This window comes from Ambystoma mexicanum, chromosome 10 (genome assembly GCF_040938575.1).
Source record: "Ambystoma mexicanum isolate Mex_15411 chromosome 10, UKY_AmexF1_1, whole genome shotgun sequence".
Taxonomy (NCBI): domain Eukaryota; kingdom Metazoa; phylum Chordata; class Amphibia; order Caudata; family Ambystomatidae; genus Ambystoma; species Ambystoma mexicanum.
The window spans coordinates 1354241184-1354265701 of NC_090932.1; the positions used below are offsets into that span (position 1 = coordinate 1354241184).

The window sequence follows — 24518 nt, forward strand, 5'->3', positions numbered from 1 at the left end:
GGTGGAATGTTGAGGAGAGGGGGGAGGGCCTCAGACAGTTTGGACTGGAGGGCACAAAGTGAGGGGTGTTAGGGAGAATTCTCAGAAATGTGCTAATTCCCTCCACCTTAGAGCCCCCCAGCAACTTTGCTGGATTTTGAGGACTTGAATTTTTTTAACCTGGGGAGAGTAACTCTTGTTCCCACTCTCTCATGTATTTTAATGTGATTTTGAACTCTGTGTTTCTTTTGGTTGTGGAGTCTGACAAACTCCACAGGCATCATTTCTTACATTGTATCACGCAGCACCTTCAGTGCAGTGGCACAGGCAAGTCTTTCAAATTTCCAAAAGGTTTAAATACATTATCTTGGATAAACTACTGTTTCCAAGAGCAGTAAAGTGAAATTGACTTTACTTACATTTGTAACTTTCTAGACCCGGCACACATTATCCTACAATAGGGTGCTGAAGGGGTCGCCCATTATCCCCTTTATCTAGCTTTGCATGTACAATTTGTTATGTTGCCCTTGTCTCACTGAATGGCTGGTGGCAGTGGTTTCGTTTTAACTACCGTGGTATGCATTTACCGCATGCTGCGTTCGCAGCTGCAGTAAAGCACCCAAGGGTGCAATTTTTGTCAAAACGGCCCGGTCTTCTTTTTTCGCCATTTCTTTGTGGAAAGGTCCTTCTTGAGATTCACTCTGCACGCCAAATCCGATTTGGTCCCATTGTTCTCTTTGGGGTGTTTCAAGAGTGAAGCCCACCTCTGGCTCCAGGGTGTCTGGGGTGGGCAGGAAGTGAGGGATAGGTGCCTGAAACTCCCTGTGCTTAGTCTCCTAGAAGACCCAAATGCACTCAGTAGTGATTGGCCGGCTGACTGTCCGGCAAGGACAGTCACCCTGCTGGGTGACTGATAGCTAGTCTGGAATGAATGGGAGAGAACTGAATAAAAGGCAAAGCTTTTGGCTTGGAAGGCAGAGTCGACCACTGGACGAAGGAACCGAAGAATAACTTGAAGAGGACGCCTGCTGCAACTCCTGGACTGTTGGTTTGCCCGGTGAAGCCCTGCTGCTGTGCTGAAACTCCAAATTCGTATCGACAGAGAAGCCCCTGCAAGGACGACTTCTCCCCTTGAGTTGGTGGGACCAATCAACTCCAAAGCAAGCCACCTGGACATCCTTCCCAGAGCTGGTTAAATTTCCAGAGTTGTTGCTGGAAACCGAATAGCCAGGGAGAGGAACACCAGATTGTGTGTGTTGCTTTTAAGTTGACCAAGAGCTCCAGGAAGATCCTCCTGACACCCAGGAAGCAGGACTGACCGAGCCTGAGCCCCCTCAAGAGTGCGGGACCCCCAAAGCAAGGAATGTCCATCTCGACAGCCAGAAACTGCGGTGTTGCTATTTGCGGTAGTCCTGAGGAGCTGAAACACTGAAGTGCCACTTGTTGGAAAGATTGCTGGTCGCGAGCGGTGACAGTCAGTCCCCACAAGCCCTCCCTCTTGTCCCCACGACTGAGGCTCAGGAACAGTGGGATCTGCAGAGCTGCACAGGAACAAGTGTCATCTGCTGCACTTTTTCTTCCAATACAAAGGTACTGTGACGTCTGAGAGCGCTTACCTCTTATTGTGGAAAAACAAAGGGGAGGGTTTGGGAATCTCTCTACCAGCACAAATGCAGCCCAATGACCTGTTCTTGGGTGAATAACCCCTGGGAGAGACTCTACCAAGTCTTTAGCTCACTGTCCCTTTCACAGAGAAGAAATCAGTCTGTCCTGCCTAGGGGCAGTCCAGCACCGAAATGCTAGGCAATTCTCCTCTGAACAAGAGTACAAACAGCAACCCCATACACGTGTTTCAGCCTTGTTGGGCATCATCAGTGAGGTGAAGCTGTGCCTCTAAGAAGAGTGTGCAAGGGGTCCACGTCTGGATAGCCCTGGTAATTTAGAGTGAGACCCAAAGTTAATGTATGCAAAACAAAGAGGGTTTAGGGGGGGTCTGGGAATCTCTTTACCAGCACGAACACGGCCCAATGACCTGTTCTTGGGTGAATATTGTAGTGTTGCTTGCATCTTCTACTACTCAAGTCTAATCAGCTTGTGGCCCTACATTTGATTTTTGTTTTCTTCAAAGATTTCCAAAACATTGTGCAAAGGCTTTTCTACTTACCTACCAGAAGTGCTTCATCCTATGTAAGACGTTTGCCCATTGGCTTTGGCTTCACCTGTTAGGCAGAATGACTCTGCTTAGGGGATCCAAAAGTATTTGCCTGCTTAAAAATATTTGTGATCTCTTGTTCTAATAACCTTTACCTTTTACCAACTCCTAACAGTATTTTGAATGCAAACAGTAAGATATTAATGTCCCCAGCACCCTAGCTATTGAAGTCCATCCAAAAGGGTCTTCACTGATTTAGAAAGACTGTACAGTATTAAAGTATATGTGTGTTACTTTTTATATTGCTCCCTTCTGAAGAAAGCTTACTCTAACTGACTGATAAATTAATAATTGTTTATTCAAGAAACCTTGTGTGTAAGAGTTTATTTGAATACTTGTCACTGTGAATCTCTGTGTAACTCCCCTACAGCTCACATTGACCCCTCTTGAGATGAGCCTGGCTGCTCAACACGCTACCAAAACTGTGTCGTAGAAGCTTATACCAAAGGTTGGGTTTCCTATGGTGTCCGGTCAAATGTTCGAATGCATTTGTTTCAATGCCAAAATGCTTGAGTCAATTTGACTGAAAACAAAAAGGTTGGTTTTTTGTTGTTTTTTTTTTTTGTAGTATATACATTTTTTTTTTTGCTCTAGTATAGGTTAAAAACAACGGGGTTTGGCGGGGGCCCCCAAAAAATAAAACATTCAACCCTTTTTTTGGCCAAATTGACTCAAACATATTGTCATTCGATCAAATGTATTTGAGCATTTGACCTATAACCGTTTCCTATACCTGTAGTCGGAGTTATTGTAGTGCACCCAAAGGGTACTGCATACAAACTTTCCTTAACAAGGAGGCGCAAGCTTCTCCCCTGCCCCCTCCCACGCGGTTGAGTTGCTGTACGTTGGAGAAAGGGGAAAGGAGGTCCCTGGGTACTTGACGGAGGGGCTAGGAACAAGTAGCCCCTAAATGGTGCATGGACTATTGAGGGAGTGCCATGAGGGGTGGTGGGCACTAAGGACTGTGCCACGAGGGGGGGAGAAGGAGCCTATTATCTCGGTCTGCTCAGTCAGAAGGGCCCAGAGGAATGCTCCAGACTCTATTTGGTGCAGCAAAAGGTTAAAAAGTCTGCAGACATGATATATGGTAATACCTGGTGGAGGCAGACACCCTGTGGAGAGGGGCTGGGCACAGGGGAGGCAGGACATGGTGAAGTGGTGAAGGGGCCTAAGAACGCAGAAACCAGTGGACACAGCATCACCTTGCTTCCCGTCTGGCCACACCGCGATATAGTGGCGAGTGGCAGAAGGTGCCGCCGGGCACTTGATAGAGTGGCCAGGAACGAAGCGCCCCAAGCTTTGCATAGACTACAAGAGGCACTGCCCGGGGGAATGCAAAAGGGCATGCTGGGAGGGGAGAGGAAACATGATAATCCGGGCTGAGCAAACCAGGCGACATTGTCAAGAGCCCTGAGGAGACCCAGTGGCAATAGTTACAAGCACAAGGGAGAAGGGCACACTTAACAGCTTGGAGTGACTTGACAGGAGGCCCCGAGTAGCGGGAAAGCGACGAGAGTCCCCGAGAGAGGTGACTTGAAGGTGGAAGTGTATTGGGGAGATCCCAGGGGGGAATGAGCCAACCTGCAGAGAAGGCCCTGTAGAGGGGAACGTAGCCCCCAGAGCGGCAAGCTTGAAAACGCACACAACCAGCCCGGAGTTGGCGACGGGAGGCAATGATGCCATAAAACAAGATGTACAGACCAGCCTATTGGAACTTAAAGCATTCAGGACAGAGGCGCAGACCTCCCTGTGGGCCATCGTGGATAGGGTCTCGAAGGTGGAGGATCGGGTGGAGACCCTGGAGCACAACCAAAGGTTGGCGGATATATCTGATGTGGCCATGGAAATGAGGGTCAAAGAGCTGGAATGCAGGGAGAGAGAGAGAGGCCAGGGCCAAGATCGACGATATGGAAAACCAGGAGAGACGAAACAACCTGTGGATATGAGGGCGGGCTCCCTAGCACAGAAACTAAATCTCCAAGAGAACTGGAGTTATGAAGTGACTGGTGAGGCAGCTGCTGGGAGGCGAGACAGAGAAGGAGATCCGCTGTGATAGAGTTCAGAGGTGCCAGAACAGCAGGTGGACCACGCTCAGTAGTGGCAAAGTGCCATTACTACAGTGACAAAGAGGAGATTGTGTGGAAAGCCAGAGAGGTGGTGGATATAGAATGGGAAGGGGCCACTGTTACGATCTTTCAAGAACTATCGTCATACACCCTGGAGCAGAGGTGAAAGTGCAGACCCCTCGCCCCGTGGCTTTGTGAGGGAGGGGGTTCAATATCTTTGGCGATTCCGCTTTGCATTGTCCTTTGACTATGATGGGGAGCATTATGAACTGCTGCAGGGAGAGGAAGCAGATCCGCAAGTTTCAGAAAGGGGGGCAGCAGCAGGACCAGGAGGGCCAACGCAAGCTGAGGGAGCTTAACAGTGCCTTCGGCCAACCGAGAGGCCGCAAAAGAGAGGGCAGGAAACCTCAAGCATCACAGCCCAAAGGACACAGATAAAGTTAGGGCTATGCCCTGCAATTGGTGTGCTAATTTGAGCAAGGGAGAAGGGGGAGAGAAAATGTTAAAATTCATTGTTTGTTCATGTTCTGGTCGGGTAGGGGATCCCATAATGTCCTAGTGACCCGGAAATGTTTGTGGGTGAAGTTTGCATTAAGGGAAGGTTGGGGATGGGGGGCATAGGGAGGGAATGCACAAAACAAATGTCCAAGAGCTCGGACCAAAGCTTTCTTGAAGACTAAATGTGAAAGGGCTTAATTCCCCAAATAAGAGGTGCAACACAGCCAGTGCAATTTGTAAATCCAATTAGGCAGTATTGTTCCTCCAAGAGACTCACTATCGCAAGGGGGGAGGAAAGGGCCTTCAGGGGGTCAGAGGTGGGGCAAGTGTACTGGGCCATGCACGCAGTATCAAAGGAGGGACTAGATCTGGTCTTGGTGAAGGCCAGACACCTAAAGGAAGTCCAAATTAAGAGGGGCTTTGGGGCCAAGTTTGCTGCTTCTTTGATACTTGCAACAATGGCGAGACACAGTTGAAATGTGTGAGAGGCGGCAAAAGCTACTTTTTTAATGGCCTTTTGATAGAGGAAGGGGCGCAGAAGAAAAAGGAAAGGGTGCTGATGCAACAAAGGCTACATGGAAAATTGCGGAAAATGCGGGCCCGCCTAACTAGCCCTGGGGCTGACAGAGAGGTCTCTTAAGAGATATGAGGGACAAAAGGCAGGAGTTCCATTCGCTCTTGATAGGTGAGGTGCTCAAGCAGTTGCAATACTCCAAGCAAAGATACTATGAGAAAGGGATTCTAGTGGGGACACTCCTGGCGAATACGATACAGGAGTTGAAGGTGGAGAGGAAGATGCAGAATCGGGGATGGAGATCAGGTGTATACATCAAGGGATAATATAGAAGACTGCTTTGTAAAATACTATGAAAACCTCTATGCACAATCCTATAGTGGGGGTGACGCCACGGTGAGGGAGTACTTGCATTGTCTCCCTATACCTAGGTTGACCGGGGAGGAGAGGTCGGTTCTAGAGAGGGATATTACAGCAAAGGAGGTGCAACGGGTGATAGCTCAGCTCAAGTCATGTAAAGCCCCGGGTGAAGATGGATACACTTCAGGTTTTTATAAACAATTTCAAGAACTCTTGGCCAAACCCCTAGACCAAATATTTAATTCCATTGAGGGACCGGAACACATACCACCCACATTCCTGGAGGCATTGATGGCGATCACCCCTTAACCAGTGCTCCTCGTAGTGTCCCATCTCGCTATTAAATATGGACGCCAAGATATTTGTGAGAATGTTTGCATCTAGACAGGAAGTGTATCTCCCCAAACTGGTCCATCTGGACCAAATGGGATTTGTTCGCAATAGGCAAGGATCGGACAACATGAGGAGAAAAAACTGCACATCATGGCGGCACTTGACGTGCAACATAAAGAGGCCCAAATTTTGGCACTCAACGCAGAAAAGGCTGAGTTAGCTGGGCCTTCATGACGGGGGTCTTGGAGAAAATTGGTATGGTAACCAAATGGCTTGATTGGATCACACCCTTGTATTTAGCACCTAGGTCAAGAATAGTGGTTAATGGGGGGTGCTATCAAGGGCTCTGGGGCTGCAAAGGGGGACTAGGCAGGGATGCATCTTGTTGCCCCTGCTGTACGACCTGGACATGGAACCATGGGCGCTAGCGGTGCGGGGCTATAAAATGAGTCCATTTACAGACGACGTCCTGCTCTACATTACGAACCCATAAGACATTGGAGGGGTACGGAGCACTATTGTGATTCAAAATAAACATAGATAAATTAAACATAGATAAATCGGTAGCATTTCAGCTGGGGAAGGAAGTTGAGCCAAGCCGCAAAGGAGTATATTAGGAACCTTGGCCTGCAGATGCAACAGAAAATGTTCCAGGATCTAGGGATTAACGTTACAAGGGACACCAGGGGCCTCTTTGCAGAAAAGTATATCATGCTTTGGAACAAGGTGCAGGTTGACTTGAGGCGCTGGGGTAGATTGAACCTTTCTTGGATGGCGCGCCTCAATTGCGTCAAAATGATACTCCACAAGTTTGTTCCTTTTCCAAATGCTCCCAACCGTAGTTCTGACCATGCGGGTGGGGGCAAGGCCAAGGGTGGCTTATAACACCCTGCTCCTAACGCAGGAGGAAAGGGGGGTGGGCTTCATGGATATTGAAGCATACTATAAGGCTGTGCAGTTGCGATTAATGGTAGATCATTTAGACCCTGGAACGCGGAAGCAGTTGGTCCAAATGGACAACTCCATACGGGCCCCAGTGACACTGGGAGAATGGTTGTGGGTCCCACAAAGAGAGCTACCTGAACAAGTGACACACCCCGTACTGGAAGGGTTTTTGGCAATCTTGAAGGGAGGTAATGCCACGTGCTAACATCTTGGCCCTCCCTGGTTAGTTGCATTTGGGCTCCTCCCCTGAGAGACCGATTAGCCGACCCTGGGCGGTTTCAATCTTGGTTCAAGGCAGGCATGACCTGGCAGGATAGATGTGGGCAGATGGGGGGGGGGGTATTTACCCTTGGAGACTTGGAGGAATGCCTACAGGTGGGCAAGCTCTCTGTATTTCGTTATTTGCAACTTAAGGGGTTGCTGATGGAGCAAAGAAGGGGAAACAACTTGAAGCGGGAGCTCACGACCTTCAAGAAAACGTTGCTGCAAAGCACCGACACCAAGGGGCGCATTGCTAAGCTATATAAGGAACTTATGGGTAGTGATGTGAGAGTGATACTGCCAGTGAGAGCAAGGTGGGCGGCGGACTTGGGCAGGGATATCTCGGATCGACTATGGTCCAGGATATGTAGAGCAGTGCAGGGATCCACAGTGTCGCCACAATTTCGAATGCAGGCGAGAACTCCTTCATCACTGGCACTCTGCCCCGAACAGATTCGAGATGTTGGAAGTGTAGGCAACCACAAAGCATTTATTACCATATCTGGTGGGAGTGCCCCTGTACTCAACAATGTTGGCAAGCGATTAGTCTTGGCATGGCTGGAGGCTATTGATGGAAGACAAAGGGAAATGTCCCCCTTAAAGTTACTGCTTGAATTAGAAGATGTAGAAATTGAAGGGGAAGGACACATGGTACGTACCCTAATGGTGGCCGTGAGAATTTGCATAGCGCAAGGCTGGAAGAGAAGCATGGCCCCCACCGAAAAAGAAGGGTTGCAAAAGCTTGTGCCATATACGATTAGAGTGTTTGACGCATACGGTGGACGAGACAAAGATAAATATTGAGGGGCCTAGCTTTTGTTTTTTGAGAAGTATGGGGACCTAATAGTTTGATAATAGGGATGAGCCAATAATGGACTTGAAAGAGGATTTGTGTGTGGGTGGGAGGGGATTTGCATATAAAGACTTTATGTACCACTGAAGGTTTGGTAGCAGTGTGGCTACAAGTTAAACTGTGCTACGTAAGTGGATTTTGAGTTACAATATTATTCCACCACTGCACATGTGAACTAAGCTGTGAATGGAGACAACTGTTCCCATCTTATTTTTACAAAGATATCCATCTTCTCCTGCAGGCTGAAAAGAATTATGGGCCAGTGAAAGGTCAGGATGAAAGGAGAGCTCAGATTAAAACAATATACAGAGTTTACACTTAAAGAAATGCATGCAGACTACAATCTCTGGATGCTATTACATGCTTCTTAATTAGTTTGATTTTGAAGATGTCAAACTTTAGAAAGCTTTTTTTTAAGCAAACATTGGCTCAAGTCAGTTATATGGTCTGGCTTGTTGTTGCACAGAGCTGTTAAATTCATTCAGTGTTTTCTTTCTTACAAAAATGCCTGCAACCAAGAAATGGTCAGATCCTGATAGAGAAATGGGAAAACCTAATGCTTAATCAAAAGCCAGGATATTAATCAAACTCTAGGAATACAACTTTGTATAGAATATGTTGATCTGGGCACTTGAACCCTTTGGAGAGTTGGAACTGCAGAATTTAACACTGTTTAATCATTCATTGTTTATTCTTTTTTATTTATTGAATTATAGCGCCTATACTGCAGAAAGTGTTTCCAGGCGCCACAAGACAAGAGGGCGGGGGAGACATAGGAGAAAACAAAATAACTGTCCTGCTAGGCCCTGTGACATTCGGATCATGCATGTGCAGTATTAAGAAGTGCTGGAGGAAAGGGGATCAAGGGGGGGGGCTGGGTAAGTGTTAAGAGGTGCCCAAGCGCCAGGGCAAAGCATTGGGAAGGCAATTGGGGAAGGGAACCCAAGGCCAAGTGCAGGTTGTGGGGTGCATAGCGGATACTGAACGAGGGATGGCCTGACCCCAGCGAGACTCCTAAGCAACACAGGCATCCAGTCATGGTGCCGGGTGAAGACTAGCAGGGGAGAGGGAGAGAGGAGGAGGAGGAGGAGGAGGAGGAGGAGAACAGTAAGGTCTTGAGGAGTTTCCGGAAATTAAGTAGATCGGGCTCAAGACAGAGAGGGGCAGGGAGGCCGTTCCAGAGGGAGGCTCCTGCCAAAGAGGGATCTACCTCCCACTCTGTTTGGAGAAACATCTGATCTGCAGAAAGTTGGAGCTAGAGGACCAAAGGTATTTCCCGAGAGGGAGTTGAATGTAGCGAGGTCCCAGGCCCCGGAAAGCCTTGGGGATGATAGAGGGTCTTGAATTTGATCCTTACAACCACAGGGAGCCAGTAGAGAGATTTTTTCGGGCTGGAGCATTGCGGTCCATGGGCTTGAGGCCAATAAGTCTCACTGTCCTATTCTGGATTAGTTGAAGAGGGTGGAGGGAGGAAAGTGACAGATTAAGGAAGAGGATGTTATGTTAATCAAGCCTTGAGAGGACCAGAGCTTTAGAGACATTGAGTTTTTGGTTTAAGGTGAGAAAAGGGAGAATGCATCTGAGGAGTTGTTATGGAGAATTCTCATTAATGTGCTAATTCCCTTCACCTTAGAGACCCCCAGCAACTTTGCTGGATTTTGAGGACTTGATTTTTATTTCTACCTCAACAGTGTGAGCCTTTTTTCCTCACTCTCTCGTGTTTTGATGTGTTTTGATGTGTTTTGTGGGATGTTCTGACCCACTAGGCTCTGCCCTGCGGCATCACTGTGTGCTGCTTTCATCAAAAACAGAATGGCCGCCAAAAAGCCCTATGCGCGCTAAAAACCGCTGAGAAGTGCGCTGGGAAACTGGAAAAATAGGCTGCAAATCTACTTTGCCTGTGTCAGTGGTAGCACAGCAGACCACACTGCCAAAACTTGTCATTGGGCTGCCCACAGAGTGAAATGGAACTACCGGAAGAGGCAGTGCTGCATTGCCAGGAAAACCCAGAAGTGCTTTAAAATCCATTTTTCCTTGGCTGTTGAAATTGCAAAATAATGGTTCCCCAAACATCAGAAAAGATCCAACATCCTTGTTGGGTGTTCACCATCACCTTATCTAAGGAATCCCAATAAGCACAATGTCAGGAGAAGCACATTTCATCACCAGAATATCCACATTCAAAAAGGTGATTGCCTGGGAAAATGTCAGAATATGGGCGCAGTACCGCCGCTCGCCTGTGTCAGAACTGTCATTTACTTAAACTGGCAGTTTAAAACTTGTGTCTTAAAATCAAATTGTGGAAAAGAAGAGACTTGCCATCAAAAGCAATATAGGTTGTTACTATTCAATCTGTGTTAAAAAGACTGGAATTAAGAGATCTGTGTGTATATTTGTTAAAAATGTACAGTTTATTTAGAAAAGAAAATTTTAAACAAAGTGTTAAGTGAACTGATGTCAGCCACAGTACTTCAAAGGCACATTCCACAGTTTGCCCCAAACAAAGGTGCCTTCCCTTTTGCTCTCTGCCCAGGAACTATCATTTAGATGTTAATGAAAGGAGGAGGGGATTTTGCTCTGCTTCTCTGGGAGAGAGACAATAGGCTTCCTGGACTCAAGGGGAATTCAAATTCAGGTGTCAACAGAAACCAACTGCCAGCAGGAAAAGGCTAGGAGTGCTCTGGACCCAGCCAAACCATGGAGGTGGGACCAGACAGATTTGTGTATTTTAAACCACAAGGAAATATCTTTTTGAAAAAGACTCAGAGAACTGTGCAAAGTTTGTAAAAATCTGTAAATTATAGGTTAACATGAAAATTCTGCTCACAGTTTGAAACTACTCTGAACCCTGTGCGATGTTCAGAGACAGGACTACAGATATTTGGATGTTGTAGCAATTATGATAATGCTAGAAATATGAAACTTCGCAGGATTATGCCCAGATGTCATGCGCATATATGTAGAAAAATGTGTACAGATCTGACACTGGATACTCAACCATAAGCACGAAAAACTGTCAAATTTGAACCAAAGCTCTCACTAAGATGGAACTCGGACGGATACGTGTTCTACTAAATCTGTGATGTAAATATGTATTGCTGTCAATTTGGTTATATTGTTAATATGATTTATGTGAAAAATAGATTTACTGTACAGAAACAAAGGGGAGGTACTCCTTGGATTGTAAAATACTGCATCATCATGAAACCATGTGTTCCTTCTCAAATCAGGAGAGAGCACAGACCCTAACCAATAGGATTCCTAGAGGGTGTGCTTAGTATAATTTAGCCTACCCACCCCTTAGGGAAATGCATAAATAGGGACAGTCTAGGACCTAGAGGGGGACACAGATTCATCTATCAACTGATTTACTGGCGCAGGGCTCTGCAGGAAAAACCCAGATCCAAGACTTCAGAACCCTGAAAGCAGAAGGCCCAATTCCGAAGCTGAACCCTTCTCAGCTGGCCTTTAAAATCTTGAAACCTGATTTACCCCAGACTTCCAAGGGGCACACCAAAATTTCAACAACCTGGCTGTTTCTGCTTCTTGCCAAGAACTCTTGCTAGAACCCAGAGATCCAAGACAGTAGAGCAGAGCTGTAACCTGATGGCTGCCATTCAGAATCAACCCGTCAGATCCAGTCCAGAGGCCGTGCAGTGTCGAGAGTGCCGTGCTGAGTGCACAACCGAGCGCCTGAATCCTGTCCGGTGGGCTAGCAGAATTCCAGTCCAAAACCTTTGACCAGATCTTTGACAGGCCTATTCCAAACCATAGTTGTGAGTATCTATAGCATAGAATTGTCCATAGCCAGTATCTCATCCTTAAGTAATCCTATCCAACCCATTCTATCATATCTAGAACTGCATTGTAGAAAGTCTCTTGTTTTTCCTGAATCTTTCCCCCATCCATATAGTCCTTTTGATAATTGTAATGATAATATCATCAGTGTGCTTATATAGTTGCTTAAGTGTCACGGCAGGCAAAAGTCAGAACAGAGGCGCCGCTGATCTGGTGGCTGTCCCGTTGGGTATCTTGTATCTTCATAGCCTCCCTAGTGTAAAGAAAACCCTTGTTTGTAATTCAAAAGCGCATCTTTCATTTGAAATCTCGACTCTTTGAAAAAAATCGACCCCTACTAAAACCTTCATAACTTCCATACCGTACATGCTAGAAACAAACTAACATCCTCAGCTTTCAAACGAACCCAGAACCGCATTCCAACTCCTTATAGGTTTCCCGCAATCGCGTTTCTCGCGCAGAAAAGTTTGCCGCAGATTTGAGTGTGGCTCAATTTCATCACGTGTAAAACAGGTATTCTTTGCATCTCACCTTAGAATTCAGTTTTCAGTCTGCTAGTTATGCAATCATCATTGCTAGTGTTTAGCTGAAACTATCCAAAACGGCTCCCACTAGTTTTGAATCCAGTTTAGAGAATCAAATCAATTTTTCAGTGTTTTTCCCATTACTTCCAAGCCACATTCAAAAGCATTTGACCTATTTTGAAATCATTATGCTTGCTGGGGGGAATTGGGATTGAAACTGTATTTGTTGAGATTGTTATTCCTGAAACCTGTGTTCTGTTATTCCTGAAACCTGTGTTCTCTCCTTCCATCTCTTAATACTACATATATAGGGGGAATTGAGTAGTGTGCAGGGGGAAAGAGTGACATTGCATTTGACTGAACCTACACAGTTTATATTCTGTGCTGCATTATGTTTCTTATCCATGATCCTTCTGATTAAAGAGATTGTTGATTGTAAAATCACCCCATGGTGATCAGTGTATAAATATTAATAGTGTGATATATATATATATATATATATATATATATATATATATATATATATATATATATATATATATATAGTTCAAATTCATAAAATAAATCTTTTAACTTTGCAAAACAGCCGGCTTCCTGGTTCAGTGAGTCCGGGGGGATTCAGAGAGAGGGGCGTGATGTAAGGGTACATCATTCAGAAATAAAATAACTTGTAGACAAAAATATATAATTAATGGTTCCAACTGTGCATCACATGTTAGGCACTGACTTGGATGGAGTGTCGGGTTGAAATCACTTACAGTTTTACTCTTGTGTTCTTTGATTATGGAGTTTTAGACCACTCCATAGGCATCATCTTTTCATGTGTGTCACACAGCACCCTCAGTGCAGTGACACAAGGAAGCCTTTTAGGCTCTCCCAAGGTTTAAACACCTTCTCTGGTAGAACTACCGAGAGAATGTACCTGGGAAACTACCGTTTCCCAGAGAATGTAAAGTTAAATTGACTTTACTAGTCTTTTTAAATTGCTAGACCCAGCACACTATCTTCCAGTAGTGCTGGAGGGGTTACCTAGTATCCCCTATGTCTAGAAACTCAAGTAGCAGTCAAATGCTACCCTTTCCTATTGAAATGGCTGGTGGCAGTGGTTTTGCAACAAACTACCATGATTGTTCCTGACCGCAATCAACGGTAGGTAAAAATTGCAGGAGCCATGTTTTTCGAGATGGTGTCTGAGCCCCTTTGTTTAAACGGGTCCCAGTCTTCTTTTTTCGCCATTTCATTTTGGACAGGTCCTTCTGGAGATTCTCTGTGCGCCAAACCAGGTTTGGTCCGTTTGGTCCTACGCCTTTGGCAGGCTTCAGGACTGAACACCACCTCCGACGCTCGAGTGTCTGGGTTGGGCAGGAAGTGAGGGAGGTGCCTGAAACTCCCTGTGTTTAGTCTCCTAGGAGACCCAAAAGCACTCTGGCTGACTGTCCGGCAAGGACAGCCACCCAGCTGGGTGAGCGGCAGCTAGGCTGGAATGAATGGGATAAAACGGTTTAAAAGGCAAGTCTCTTGGCTTGCAAGGCAGTCGACCACTGGAACAAAAGAACCGAAGAATAGCTGGAAGAGGATGGCTGCTGCAACTCTTGGATCGTTGGTTTGCCCGGTGAAGCCCTGCTGCAGGTCCGAATCGCCAAGTTTATCTCACCAGGGAAGCCCTTCAAGGACGACTTCTCCCTTGAGTCGGTGGGACCAATCAACTTGTAAGCCACCTGGACACCATTCTCAGAGCTGGTTGGTTCCATTTTCCTCAGAGTTCTGTAGGAAACCAAATAGCCAGGGAGAAGGACCCCAGTTTGTGTGCTTGACGACAGCTACCGGAATCAAAGATTTGCCAGTTTGCAAGATTTGTGACCAGTCCCTGTGCAGTGCAGGAGTTCCTCATTGTTCTCCCTCTTGTCCCCAAGAATGAGGCTCAGGAACAGCGAGATGTGCAGGAAGTGCCAGGAATCGAAGTCTTCAGCTGCATCTTTTTCTTCAGTATAAGGTACTGTGAAAACCCGACCGAGAGAACTTCCCTCACTGCGAAAGTGTGTGAACCTTTGGCAACTTGCAGGGCTAGTCAGCTTGTGACCCGACATATGAAACTTTCTTCTATGAACTACTTCTGAGAACCGTGGCAAAGGCTTTTCTTTTTAACTACCAGAACCGTTTTTACCTATAAAAAGACTCTAGCCCATGGACTTTGGCCTACCTATTGCATTGAATAAACTCCTCTGGTGAACTCCACTATTTGCACTATTTAAGAGTAACTGTAATATTCGTTTTATTATCTTATGCCTTTTTGTTCCTACTTCAAATGCTCTGGATGCCATTTTCGTGATATTGATTGCCTCCTTTTAGTGAATGTTTTCTAACTGACTGTTATAAATTAAGAAGTGTTTTTACCAAGAAACCTTGAGTATGTGTCTATCTGAACACTTGTGATTGTAGACCTCTATGTAACAACCTTACAAGCTCACATTCCCTCTTGAGATCAGCCTGGCTGCTCAGCTTGCTACCAAAAACTGTGTGGTACAGACTTGTACCAAAGGTTGGTTTTGCTTACACCTGTAGTCATAGTTGTGTGTAGTGGTCCCAGAGGGTACTGCATGCAAACTTTGCCTATCAGGAGTTGAAGCTGAAAGTGGGCCTTCTTGGCAAGCTCAGTGATATGATGAAAGAAGGAGAAAGGGGAGTTGAAGATGACACTTTTTTTTTTCTCACATGCGGGGCGGGGGCAAAAGAGGACGGCCAGAGTGTAGGTGGGAAGAAGGGAGTAGGGTTCCCAATGAGAAGGATCTCAGTCTTATTGGAATTAAGGCAGAAATCCTTAGCAGCACACCATGCCTGAATTAGCAGTCAGGAATGAGAGAGAGGGTGAGAGGGGAGCTTAAAGGAAAGCTGTGTGTCATCAGCATAACACTGGAAATGAGAAACGGTGGAGATCAAGAGAGCAAGGGGGGCAAAGTATATTTTGAAGAGCCACAGTGAGAGGATAGACCCCTGAGGGATTCCGCAGGTTGAGAGTGAGGTAGAGGAGAGAAAGGGGCCCAGTTGAACTTGTGAGGGCCAATTCAGGAGGAAGGAGGTTAATCATTCCAGTGCCTGGTTCGTGATGCAAAGGGTATCCCGGAGCCTCTTTATGATAATGGAATGATTGTCTGTGTCAAAGGCAGAGGAAAGATCGAGGAGAAGAAGGGCAGAGGGAGAGTTTTGAGTCAAGATTTGCGAGCAGGTCATCACTGGTGTTCAGAAGAGCAGTTTCCGTGCCTCTGGCTGCTCTGAAGCCAGACTGGTGGTCATGAAGGCAGCCAACACATTCAGTGTGATTAAGTTTTTGGGAGATGACCAATGTCTTCAGACGTTGGCCCAGGAAGGGTATAGTGGAGATAAGGCAGTAGTTAGCCGGACAAGAAGGGTCCACAGACTGCTTTTTTAGGAGTGGGTGCACAAGGGAGTACTTGAGGGGTGAAGGGAAGGAGCCAGTGGCAAAGGAGTGTTTACAGAACTCAACCAAGGAGGGAGAGAGCGAGGCAATGTTGTCCTTGATAGTTATAGAGGAGCAGATAGCATCTGTTTGCAGGAGACTTTCATAGAGCAGACTGTCCTGGGGACCTCATCCGGTACTATGGGTAAGGAGTAGTAGAATACAGGGAAAGGAGAAGGGGTTATGGGGGAGGTATGCATGCAGGTGGGGGAGGTAGGAGTCGAAAGGGGAAAGGGTATCCTGAGTCTTGGTTGTGAAATGGGTGGCCAACTCCGTGCAGAGGGCCTGAGACGAAGCAGAGAGGTTGAAACTGCAGTAGAGTTGGCAAGTTCCTTGCAGTTTTTGAAAAGTTCAGCCGTGTTTGTTGCTCCAGAGATGTTGGTGGTCGTTATCAAATGTATGTATTCAAATGTGAAAAAATAGCTCATTGAGATTTCATGTAATCCTGCTCTTTTTCAGAGCCTTACACAATTAGAGAAGTTCGAATACACATCCGTCATTTTCGAGATCTTTTGAAGAGTTTGGATCCAGTTGATGCATACAATGGTGTGGACTGTAACTCGTTATCCTTTCTAAACATTGTCTCGGAGGGAGATATTGGAGGTAAGATGAGCAGAATGACATTTTTGTAGTTTGTCCATATTAGACTACAGTTTGCATTGTTATTTGTTCTACTGTAGTGAAACGACTCAACCTTTTCTATCATCATGCCCGCTTACTGGTGCACTGCCTTTTCATTAACTTCTGAACTTGCCCTAGATGGTGGGATGGTTCAACAGATAAACTGCCTTGCAAACTTTTTTGTAACATGTTCCTCACAGGTTTGAATACTGACAGGGACAACTGAAGCTTTCAACTGTCCAGCAGGCCACTTAAATTGTGATTTTTCTAACTATCACGTTACAAAGCCATGATTCTATTAAAGGCACAGCAAAAAATATGATGCTTCTTTATTCATACTCCTACATCCCATCTCCTTTCTTCCTTACTCTAGGGACATTCAGTTCTGTGGGGCGGGATCGGAGCATTTGTTTTCAATACAACACATTCTTACCCTGTGTATGTTTTCCGAGAAGCAGGGTGCATGAGTGCACACATCCACACTTCCTCATGCACCACTCTAGGCTCCGTCCTGAAGTCCTTTTCTCAGCATGCTCGGGACTGGACGGGTATGGCACTGCAGGCCTTTCCCCTTTTCCCAAATACTTTTTCCGCTTATCCTGGCCTTTTAAATCGCTTTTCCATCCACCTATGCTGGGTCTGCATTTTATTTGATTTATTTATTGAATATTTGTTAGGTGCCTATACAACAAATAGTGTTTGAAGGCGCCACAAGACAAAAAAAGCGCGGGGGGCAAGAGAAAAAGAGAACATTAACAGTCCTAATGGGCCTTGTGACATTCGGATCATGCAAGTGCAGTAACGAGGTGCGAGGGAGAGAGAGGGAAGTGTGCCGGTCTGCGCAAATGCAAAGTGCTAGGGAGGGAAGGTAAGTGCAGGGTAATGAGGAGAGAGTGCAAGTGAAAGGGGGGAGAAGTAGAGGGGTGAGAACTACAGAGGCCAGGAGAGTGGTGAGGGGGAGGCCAGGAGAGCAAGTGCCAGGGATTGCATGGGGCGAGAGTACACATTCTAAATGTGAGGAGGGGGATGGACTGGGCAGGGGAGAAAAGGAGTGGTCTTCTTGTTCCTCTTGCGGGCATCACTATGCAGCATCTGATCCTCATGCTCTCTGCCTTGAATACATGGGCACAGATCACTGCTGGAACGTAAGGTTCTACTGCAATACCCTTTAGATGTGCTCACTTGACTGCCTGCTCCATGGGTGCGAGTAAATCATTCGGTACTCAGCACATCAACACTTTGAAGACTTTATCCAGGGGAAGAAATCTCATCTGGTAAGTGATTTCCTCTTTATGGCACCCCAACCCAGTTACCTCTTCCAAAGGGTGGCCAGATCCGGGAGGGGCCACCGTGGTCCAACCACTGGCTGGAGCTACCCTGTAGAGGGACTTAATCATGATACCAGAAGAAAGTCTGTACCGCCTTGACTGAGGTTCACCATTCAGGGGCTCAATCTACTGGAGGACTTTCTGAGGACCCCAGACTAGAGGCTTAATGTGTTACCAGCAACACTGAAGTTCCCTGCAAAGTGGCTACACACAGTGAAATTTCTCCCAGAGGCTCCCTTGACGGGTCCCTGGCGGACCCTTGTGCATGGAAACAAGGCACAATCACCACACACAAACTGATAAGCCAGACACGAGGTTCAATTCCCAAAATCTAGGGTTTATTGCAAAGCAAATAGTCTCAGCCGGCCAACCGGATCTCACGTCCCGCAATGTGTGTTGCCCAGACCTTGTGGGACGCAAGAGAGCAAAACATTTTACATCAGTTACATATATACAAACAGACCATCATATTATCAGTAGTGACACATCCAAAACAGACAATAATGTATCTTCTTTTAGCAAGGGTTCGGTGATTGACAATTATGACGAACATGACACCCTTAAAAACATGTATTCAGCAACAGTTGCAATCTGCGAAGGTGCAGACACTATTTTGTTAACAAGAACATAGTGCTCTTGTTCTGCAAGCAAGCTGTGTTCGTAGGAGGGACACAATCCAAGCCTTACTATCTCTTGGTTTCTATTTGTGAGCTAGAGGTCGGCTCGATCTAAAGGGGCCCAGGAAAGGGGGGCCGTGAAAGAGAGTATAATTCAAGCCATTAACTGTCTATTTCTACAGTTTCTGCCGCTCCAGTGAGACTAGCTGGCACCTGCTTGGTGATTAAATACCTTTCTGCTTACTTCCAAGGATTTAAGAGGGAGGAAAACAGTGTATTGCTGTGTGGGCTCTTCTCTCAGCATGTAACTTGTGGCGTTGCTCTGTGCATGAGCAGAACGAAATAGAATTCACTTTTAGCAAAGAGAATCAAAATTGGCAAATTCTATTGTGACAAAATGGACACACTATGGTAATGCTGACGATTCTGTACTGACGATGCTAGACATCGATGCGGTTGGTTTTCGGCCAACATAATATATCATCTATGCTATGGTAGGGTATTTTCTGAACTAACACTCTTGCAGTGGGCTATGCAGAGCACATGCACAACACAGGTTCCTTAGCAAGGTGAAGGAACAATGCGTAAGCGCCCAATATTTCCTCTGATTAGAGGGCTAACGTGGAGCAGGCATTGAAACCTGCAGTGACTTTTTTTGATTTTCTGCACTGCAAAATGATGGGTTTATGTAACAATTGGCGACTAATTACCTTAACTCAAAGCAGGCCCACCACTTAAGGAACGAGTGCCTGTGAGTACGTAAAGCAAGTTTATTGTACAATTGTCTGGGGAGGGTCTAGATGGCGCTGTGCAGTCAAACTAACACAAGACTCTCCGAACCACATAAGTTAACACATTCTATACATTTTTTAAACATTTAAAACACTTCCATGTATTTTATTGCAATCCAGCCCCCATACATGATTGGTCAAAACCTATACAGAGAAATCTGATCTTTCTCCAATTCCTCCATTCCAATTGGTCATTATTATCTTAACTACCATCTTTAGATTACATTCATAGCACAGCCCTTTTTAGGATTTGTCCGTGGTGGGTCAGGACATCATCACACAGTTACACATTCACATACAAACAAAATTCGTTAAAAGTCCCTGCTGGTCCGAGACCTCTTACCTCTAAATGTAACTGCACGTTTTGCATGAATACTTCAAACGACACGAGAAAGAGCAGAACAGGCTCCCTTTCAACCGTCGATAACCACCTCACCCACCCCGGCTTACTGTTGTTATTGGAACATTCCAACTTGTACGACTACCAATTCAACACTCATGGCCTCTATCCACATCCTGAGAAAACAGTAAAAACACTGGGACTATTGTTCACTCTGGCCTCAAGCGTCCCCTCTCCCATGTTTATTGTTGGGCAAAAGCAATTGGTAACAGCTCTGCAAGCTCCCATGCACTTAAAAGATTACATCTGCTTTCTGCCAGTCACTTAAAATTCACTCCTCAAACTGCTGACTGCAGAGTTTAATACACGTATAAAAGCCCACTACGTGTAGATAAAGTCCCTGTGTATGTATCTCTGTGTGCATGCATGTTTAATAAAATATTGACTCTTCTTTACAGTGATTCCTCCGTGACAGCCCCGTTCACCCATGCACATTATGAAACTCCTCGCCGCCCAACCTCTAGGCACTTCATCGCACACAATATCTGGATCGTGTTTTAGATTTCATTTGGCAGTTTTGACATTTATCTTTTGTAAGGAACTCATGGTGGTAACAGTAGAGACAGACACAAGTGATCACAGTTTGAGGGTGTTTATTAAACTGTATAATGGGTGAGATAAACGCCTAAACTAAACCTAAATCTAACATGGGAGCAAGCTACAACCATCAAATAATAATAATAACACAGTCCTAGTGGAGTCTTAGTCAAATGAAAAGGGCCTATACTGAAAATAGAAAAAAACTATTTCCAATCCTTACCGCTATGCTACAAATTAGTGTGGAAATATTTTCACAAGAAAAGAAAGAAGTGTTCACAGAATAAGTCAGGATAGTATAGCTGAGGTCTCCCTTCCCCACATTTTTAGCACAGGGCAAGGCGGGACTCCTGAGCACAACACACTACTGGGCTTTTCCAGCACGAGGTTACAGTTCCTTTCAACGATATCCGGACCTTCTGGGGCCAAATCTTCTTTATGCAAAGTATCTTGCCTCAGCGGGCCTGATGCACCATAAACAACAAAGTTCCTTCGGTAATCTTTTACGTTGAGCGATTACTCTTCTCCCCTTGGATCCCTCTCACTCTGGCTTTGTTCCTTCTTTCATCAATCGCCTCCCTCAGTCGGGTTCACTACAGCCTTCCTTTCAAAATATTACCATCTGTAATATTCGAGAGTCTCCATGCCTTTTCAAACAATCATTCACTTTGTACATCCCTCGATCGGGTTCACTCTTGTCAACACAATGGTAACAGGGTTATCGCTGCTCAGCCCAATTCGCAGCTATCCCTCGGCCTGGCATTTGCCAATTACACAGTTCACTTTACTTTATCACAATGCGGGATTCACTTCCCGCTTTCCTTTTGACAACATGTCAGACGTTGAAGTGCACAAGGGGTTTGACTCAACCCTTGTATGACCACTTTGACACTTCACGCTGGCCTCTCCTAGGGCCTCTTGGTATTTGTAGTTTTAACAAAGGGGACTGGCCAGAGTCTTCCAGATGAGCGCCCACGTGGCGCCGGTCCACTCTGCAGCTGGTCTTTTCCTGTTCCTTTTTCACACAATGTTGCCTTTTTCAACTTTGGGCTCCACCATCCGGTTTACTATGAGCTCTCTCTCCGAATCACTGGCTGTGCTGAACTGCTTGGTGTTTTTTGTCTCGAGTCAAGGACGGTACAATGGTCGCAAGTGCGTCTCCCCGCCTGGGCTATCAGTGCGGGAGGGCCTTGTGCACTGTAAACATCTGTTATACAACATGGCAGCTGTAGGTCCCAGTCTTATGATTTCTTTCACAGAGGTTTCGCAGGTGTGGGTTGAAAAGGGCAAGATCCCTTCCCTCCTTGTCGTCCCTTCAGGTCTCGTTGCCTTTCTCCTCCATTTGAACTGCTGTCCGGGAATAGCTGCTTCCTCGTGCTTTTGGCCTTGCTCAAAGTGTGCTCTTGTGCTCCGCCTTTTACCCCTGTGGGGAAGGGAAAGGGCTGTCCGTTGTGTGTAGTTATTGTCGATTGCCTGACTCTGCCTGACCCTTGTGTTAGGACATGTCAAGTAAACTGCTCTGGTGTTAGTCCATTGTCTTTCATGGTGTAAGAGTATTTGTCTCGAAAGGGGTGGGCGGGTGAAGCTTGAAATATCCTATGTGGTAGGATGGGGAAAAGTTGTTACGAGGAAGGGGGCTACTGTGTCTTGCCCTTTGGTATCACACAACCCCCATCCAGGTGATCCTCCCCCACTGGTCCACCCCCAGGAACTGGTTCCAATAGCGATGGCGATAGCGGTGTCCTGTCCACCTGGGTGAAAGCTCTCCGGGGACTAGCGCATGAGACACCATCAGATTTCTTCCACTTTCTATGTGTGCACAAATCTAATATGCATCAATCTTGAACACAAAGTAACACTTGAAGTAACACATCATATTCACATTTAACTACACTGTATGCATATAAAATTGTAACCTTGCGTCAACTTTGCCGCACCCCCAGTCACAAATAGGGCACACGCAACGTGAATTCCTCTTAATCATTGGGACCTTTCCTGACCACCCCAACAATTACATTACTTCATGGTGGCGGAAATTTTAATGCATTGTCAGTTACCTTGTTTACAGAGACGCAGCCTAGGCCAACTCCCAGTGTTTCACTGGGTAGAGACCCTTTCACATCCCCAGGTTGAATGGGGAGCTTCGATGAAGATGTCATTGTCTTCCACTTTATCATTGGCACCTACCTCGTCCCTCTTCTACTGAGTACACCCCTAGCTTTCGAGGCCCTCCTGGCAACCAGTCTCTGGATTGCTGGTCTAGGCATGTACTGTCCCACCTGCCCTTAGCTCAGCAACCTTGTTGAGCCAATCAGGGACCAGAGTATTCCTTCAAATGGATTGCGTCTTCCCACGTATTCCTCATCTTAGATATATTGTCTCCCAGCTTTGCTGCTTCGGAAAATAATATTCACCAGAGGGCGCCGTGTTCGAGGCTGCAGAGTCGTAGTCCCTTGAGGGCTGCCGTCGAGTGTCGACATCCACTGTATAAAGGGCTCTAGCTGCGCCCGTTACTTCAGTTCCATTTTTTCCGAGCACTGCTTCGTGTCACAGAACGGCACATCAGGTTTTTTTTTCGACGATGTCCTCGTCATCTACTCCAACGACATCCAAGACCGGTTTCAAAAAATGTCTGAAGTGTGGTAGGAAAATGTCTATTACCGACCCCCATCGGAATTGCCTTTGGTGTCAGGATATGTCCAATAAGTCTCTTGGGAACGGAAAGGTAAGCTGGCGGTGGGGGAGGACTCTTATAGGTCTTCGAAAAGACAAAAATATTCAGGAAAATCTCGACACTGGTCAAGGAGGTCGAGGTCCAAGAGTCACTCGAGGAAATCCTCCTTGTCTTCGTCCAAGAAGTCAAAAAAGTGACGTTGCAGGTCGTCTTCTTCCTCCTATTCCTCCTCATCGGAGAGAAGGGTGACTTATCCCTCCAAGCACGATTCCACTGAAAAATGGGAGGCCTTTAGGGCTTCGATGCTTAAAATATTCGAGAAAGCGGCCCTGACCCCCTCAAAAAAGCCGTGTGGAGATCATGCCCCTGCCCACTCCTAAAGTGACTTTCGGATCTCGCAGGCCTGGTCTTTGATCTCCCCCCTAACAGTCGAGGGTGTCTTCAGGAGAAAGTTCTCCGACACCTCATGTAAAAGCAAAACCATTGGTGCATGAATCGGGGGTAGCAGAATCGACATCGAAATCCAACTCGACACAGTCAACAACGATAACGTCGAAGCTGCCTATGAAAATGGCATTGATACCTTCGACCGTGTCGAAGCCTCCTTCGAAAACGTCAGACCCAGGGTCCGTACCATCGACTCCTTCAACGTCTTTATCGAGGCATTCCTTAATATCGGTGCCAAAGTAGACACCATTGCCTAAGTCAATGCCACCCCCTTTACCAGAAAAGGTTTTCCAGCCTCAACCCAGGCAGGAATTTTTCAGATCTGACATCTATATTTGAAGAGCAGTCCTCTAAAGAGGATGTAACTTCAGCTGGGGTTGGGTTTGGAGCCAGGGAGGTTCCTGAAGAGTTAATAGACCCGAAAACCAAAATGACAGAGCTTTATGATTGTCTTCAAAATGCCAGTGGCCTAGACACCTCCCCTGAAGTGGAATTTGGGGAAACCAGACCCTGCATATCATGCAGATCCTGGGTATAGGAACCTCATGGGAAGGGTCATTGATTTCATGGGTTAGAAAGCAGCTTCCCCATGTTTCGACCAGGATGATATGACTGATATTCTGACAGAGGGACCTCAAAAAGATCCTGTACTCCCTTTCCATAAGGCACTGTAAAAAAGGGTGATGACAAATTGTGATACCCCTGATTCGGGTACGGCAGTAAATAAAAAGTTTGTGGCAAAGTACAGACCATCTTCAACAGATCCTGAATATCTACCTTAACATCCATCTCCTGAATGTTTAGTGGTACAAGCTGCAACCTCCACTAGGCAGTCAGCTTACCCTTCAATACCACCAGATAGGGATGGTAAAAAAGTTGATGCTTGGGCCCGGAAAGACTTTTCTTCGGTCCGCATGGCCCTTAAAACGACTAATGTAACTTGGACTTTGGCAAGATTTACATACACCCTGTGGCACTGTATCACATCAGTGGCTGATCACATCCCGGGGGGTGAGGAACGGGATGGTTTCCTCGCGATAGAGGAATGCCTCCAGTCAGGACTGGACACTGCTGATCGTGTAAGCAGGTCCATGGCATCTGGCACGGTCCTACGCAGATTTGCATGGCTGAGAAAATCTGGCTTTGCACCTGATGTGCGGTCCAGAGATTAGTCAATATGCCCTTAGGCGGCTTGAGGTTGCTTGGCAGCAAGGCGGACGAGAGCTTCGAGAAGCTGCAGACCTCGAAAGCGGCAGCGAAATCACTCAACACCGCTATAAAACAT

General features: G+C 46.3%; 1 protein-coding gene across 1 annotated transcript in view; it reads left to right on the top strand.

Annotated features, from left to right (window-relative positions):
* The window catches only part of LOC138492324 (clustered mitochondria protein homolog), a 1100229-nt gene that overhangs the window by 178511 nt on the left and 897200 nt on the right, over positions 1-24518 (top strand). The window contains exon 4 of the mRNA XM_069619372.1: positions 16278-16421. Coding sequence (XP_069475473.1) covers positions 16278-16421 — 144 coding nt within the window. The remainder of the gene's footprint in view (positions 1-16277; positions 16422-24518) is intronic.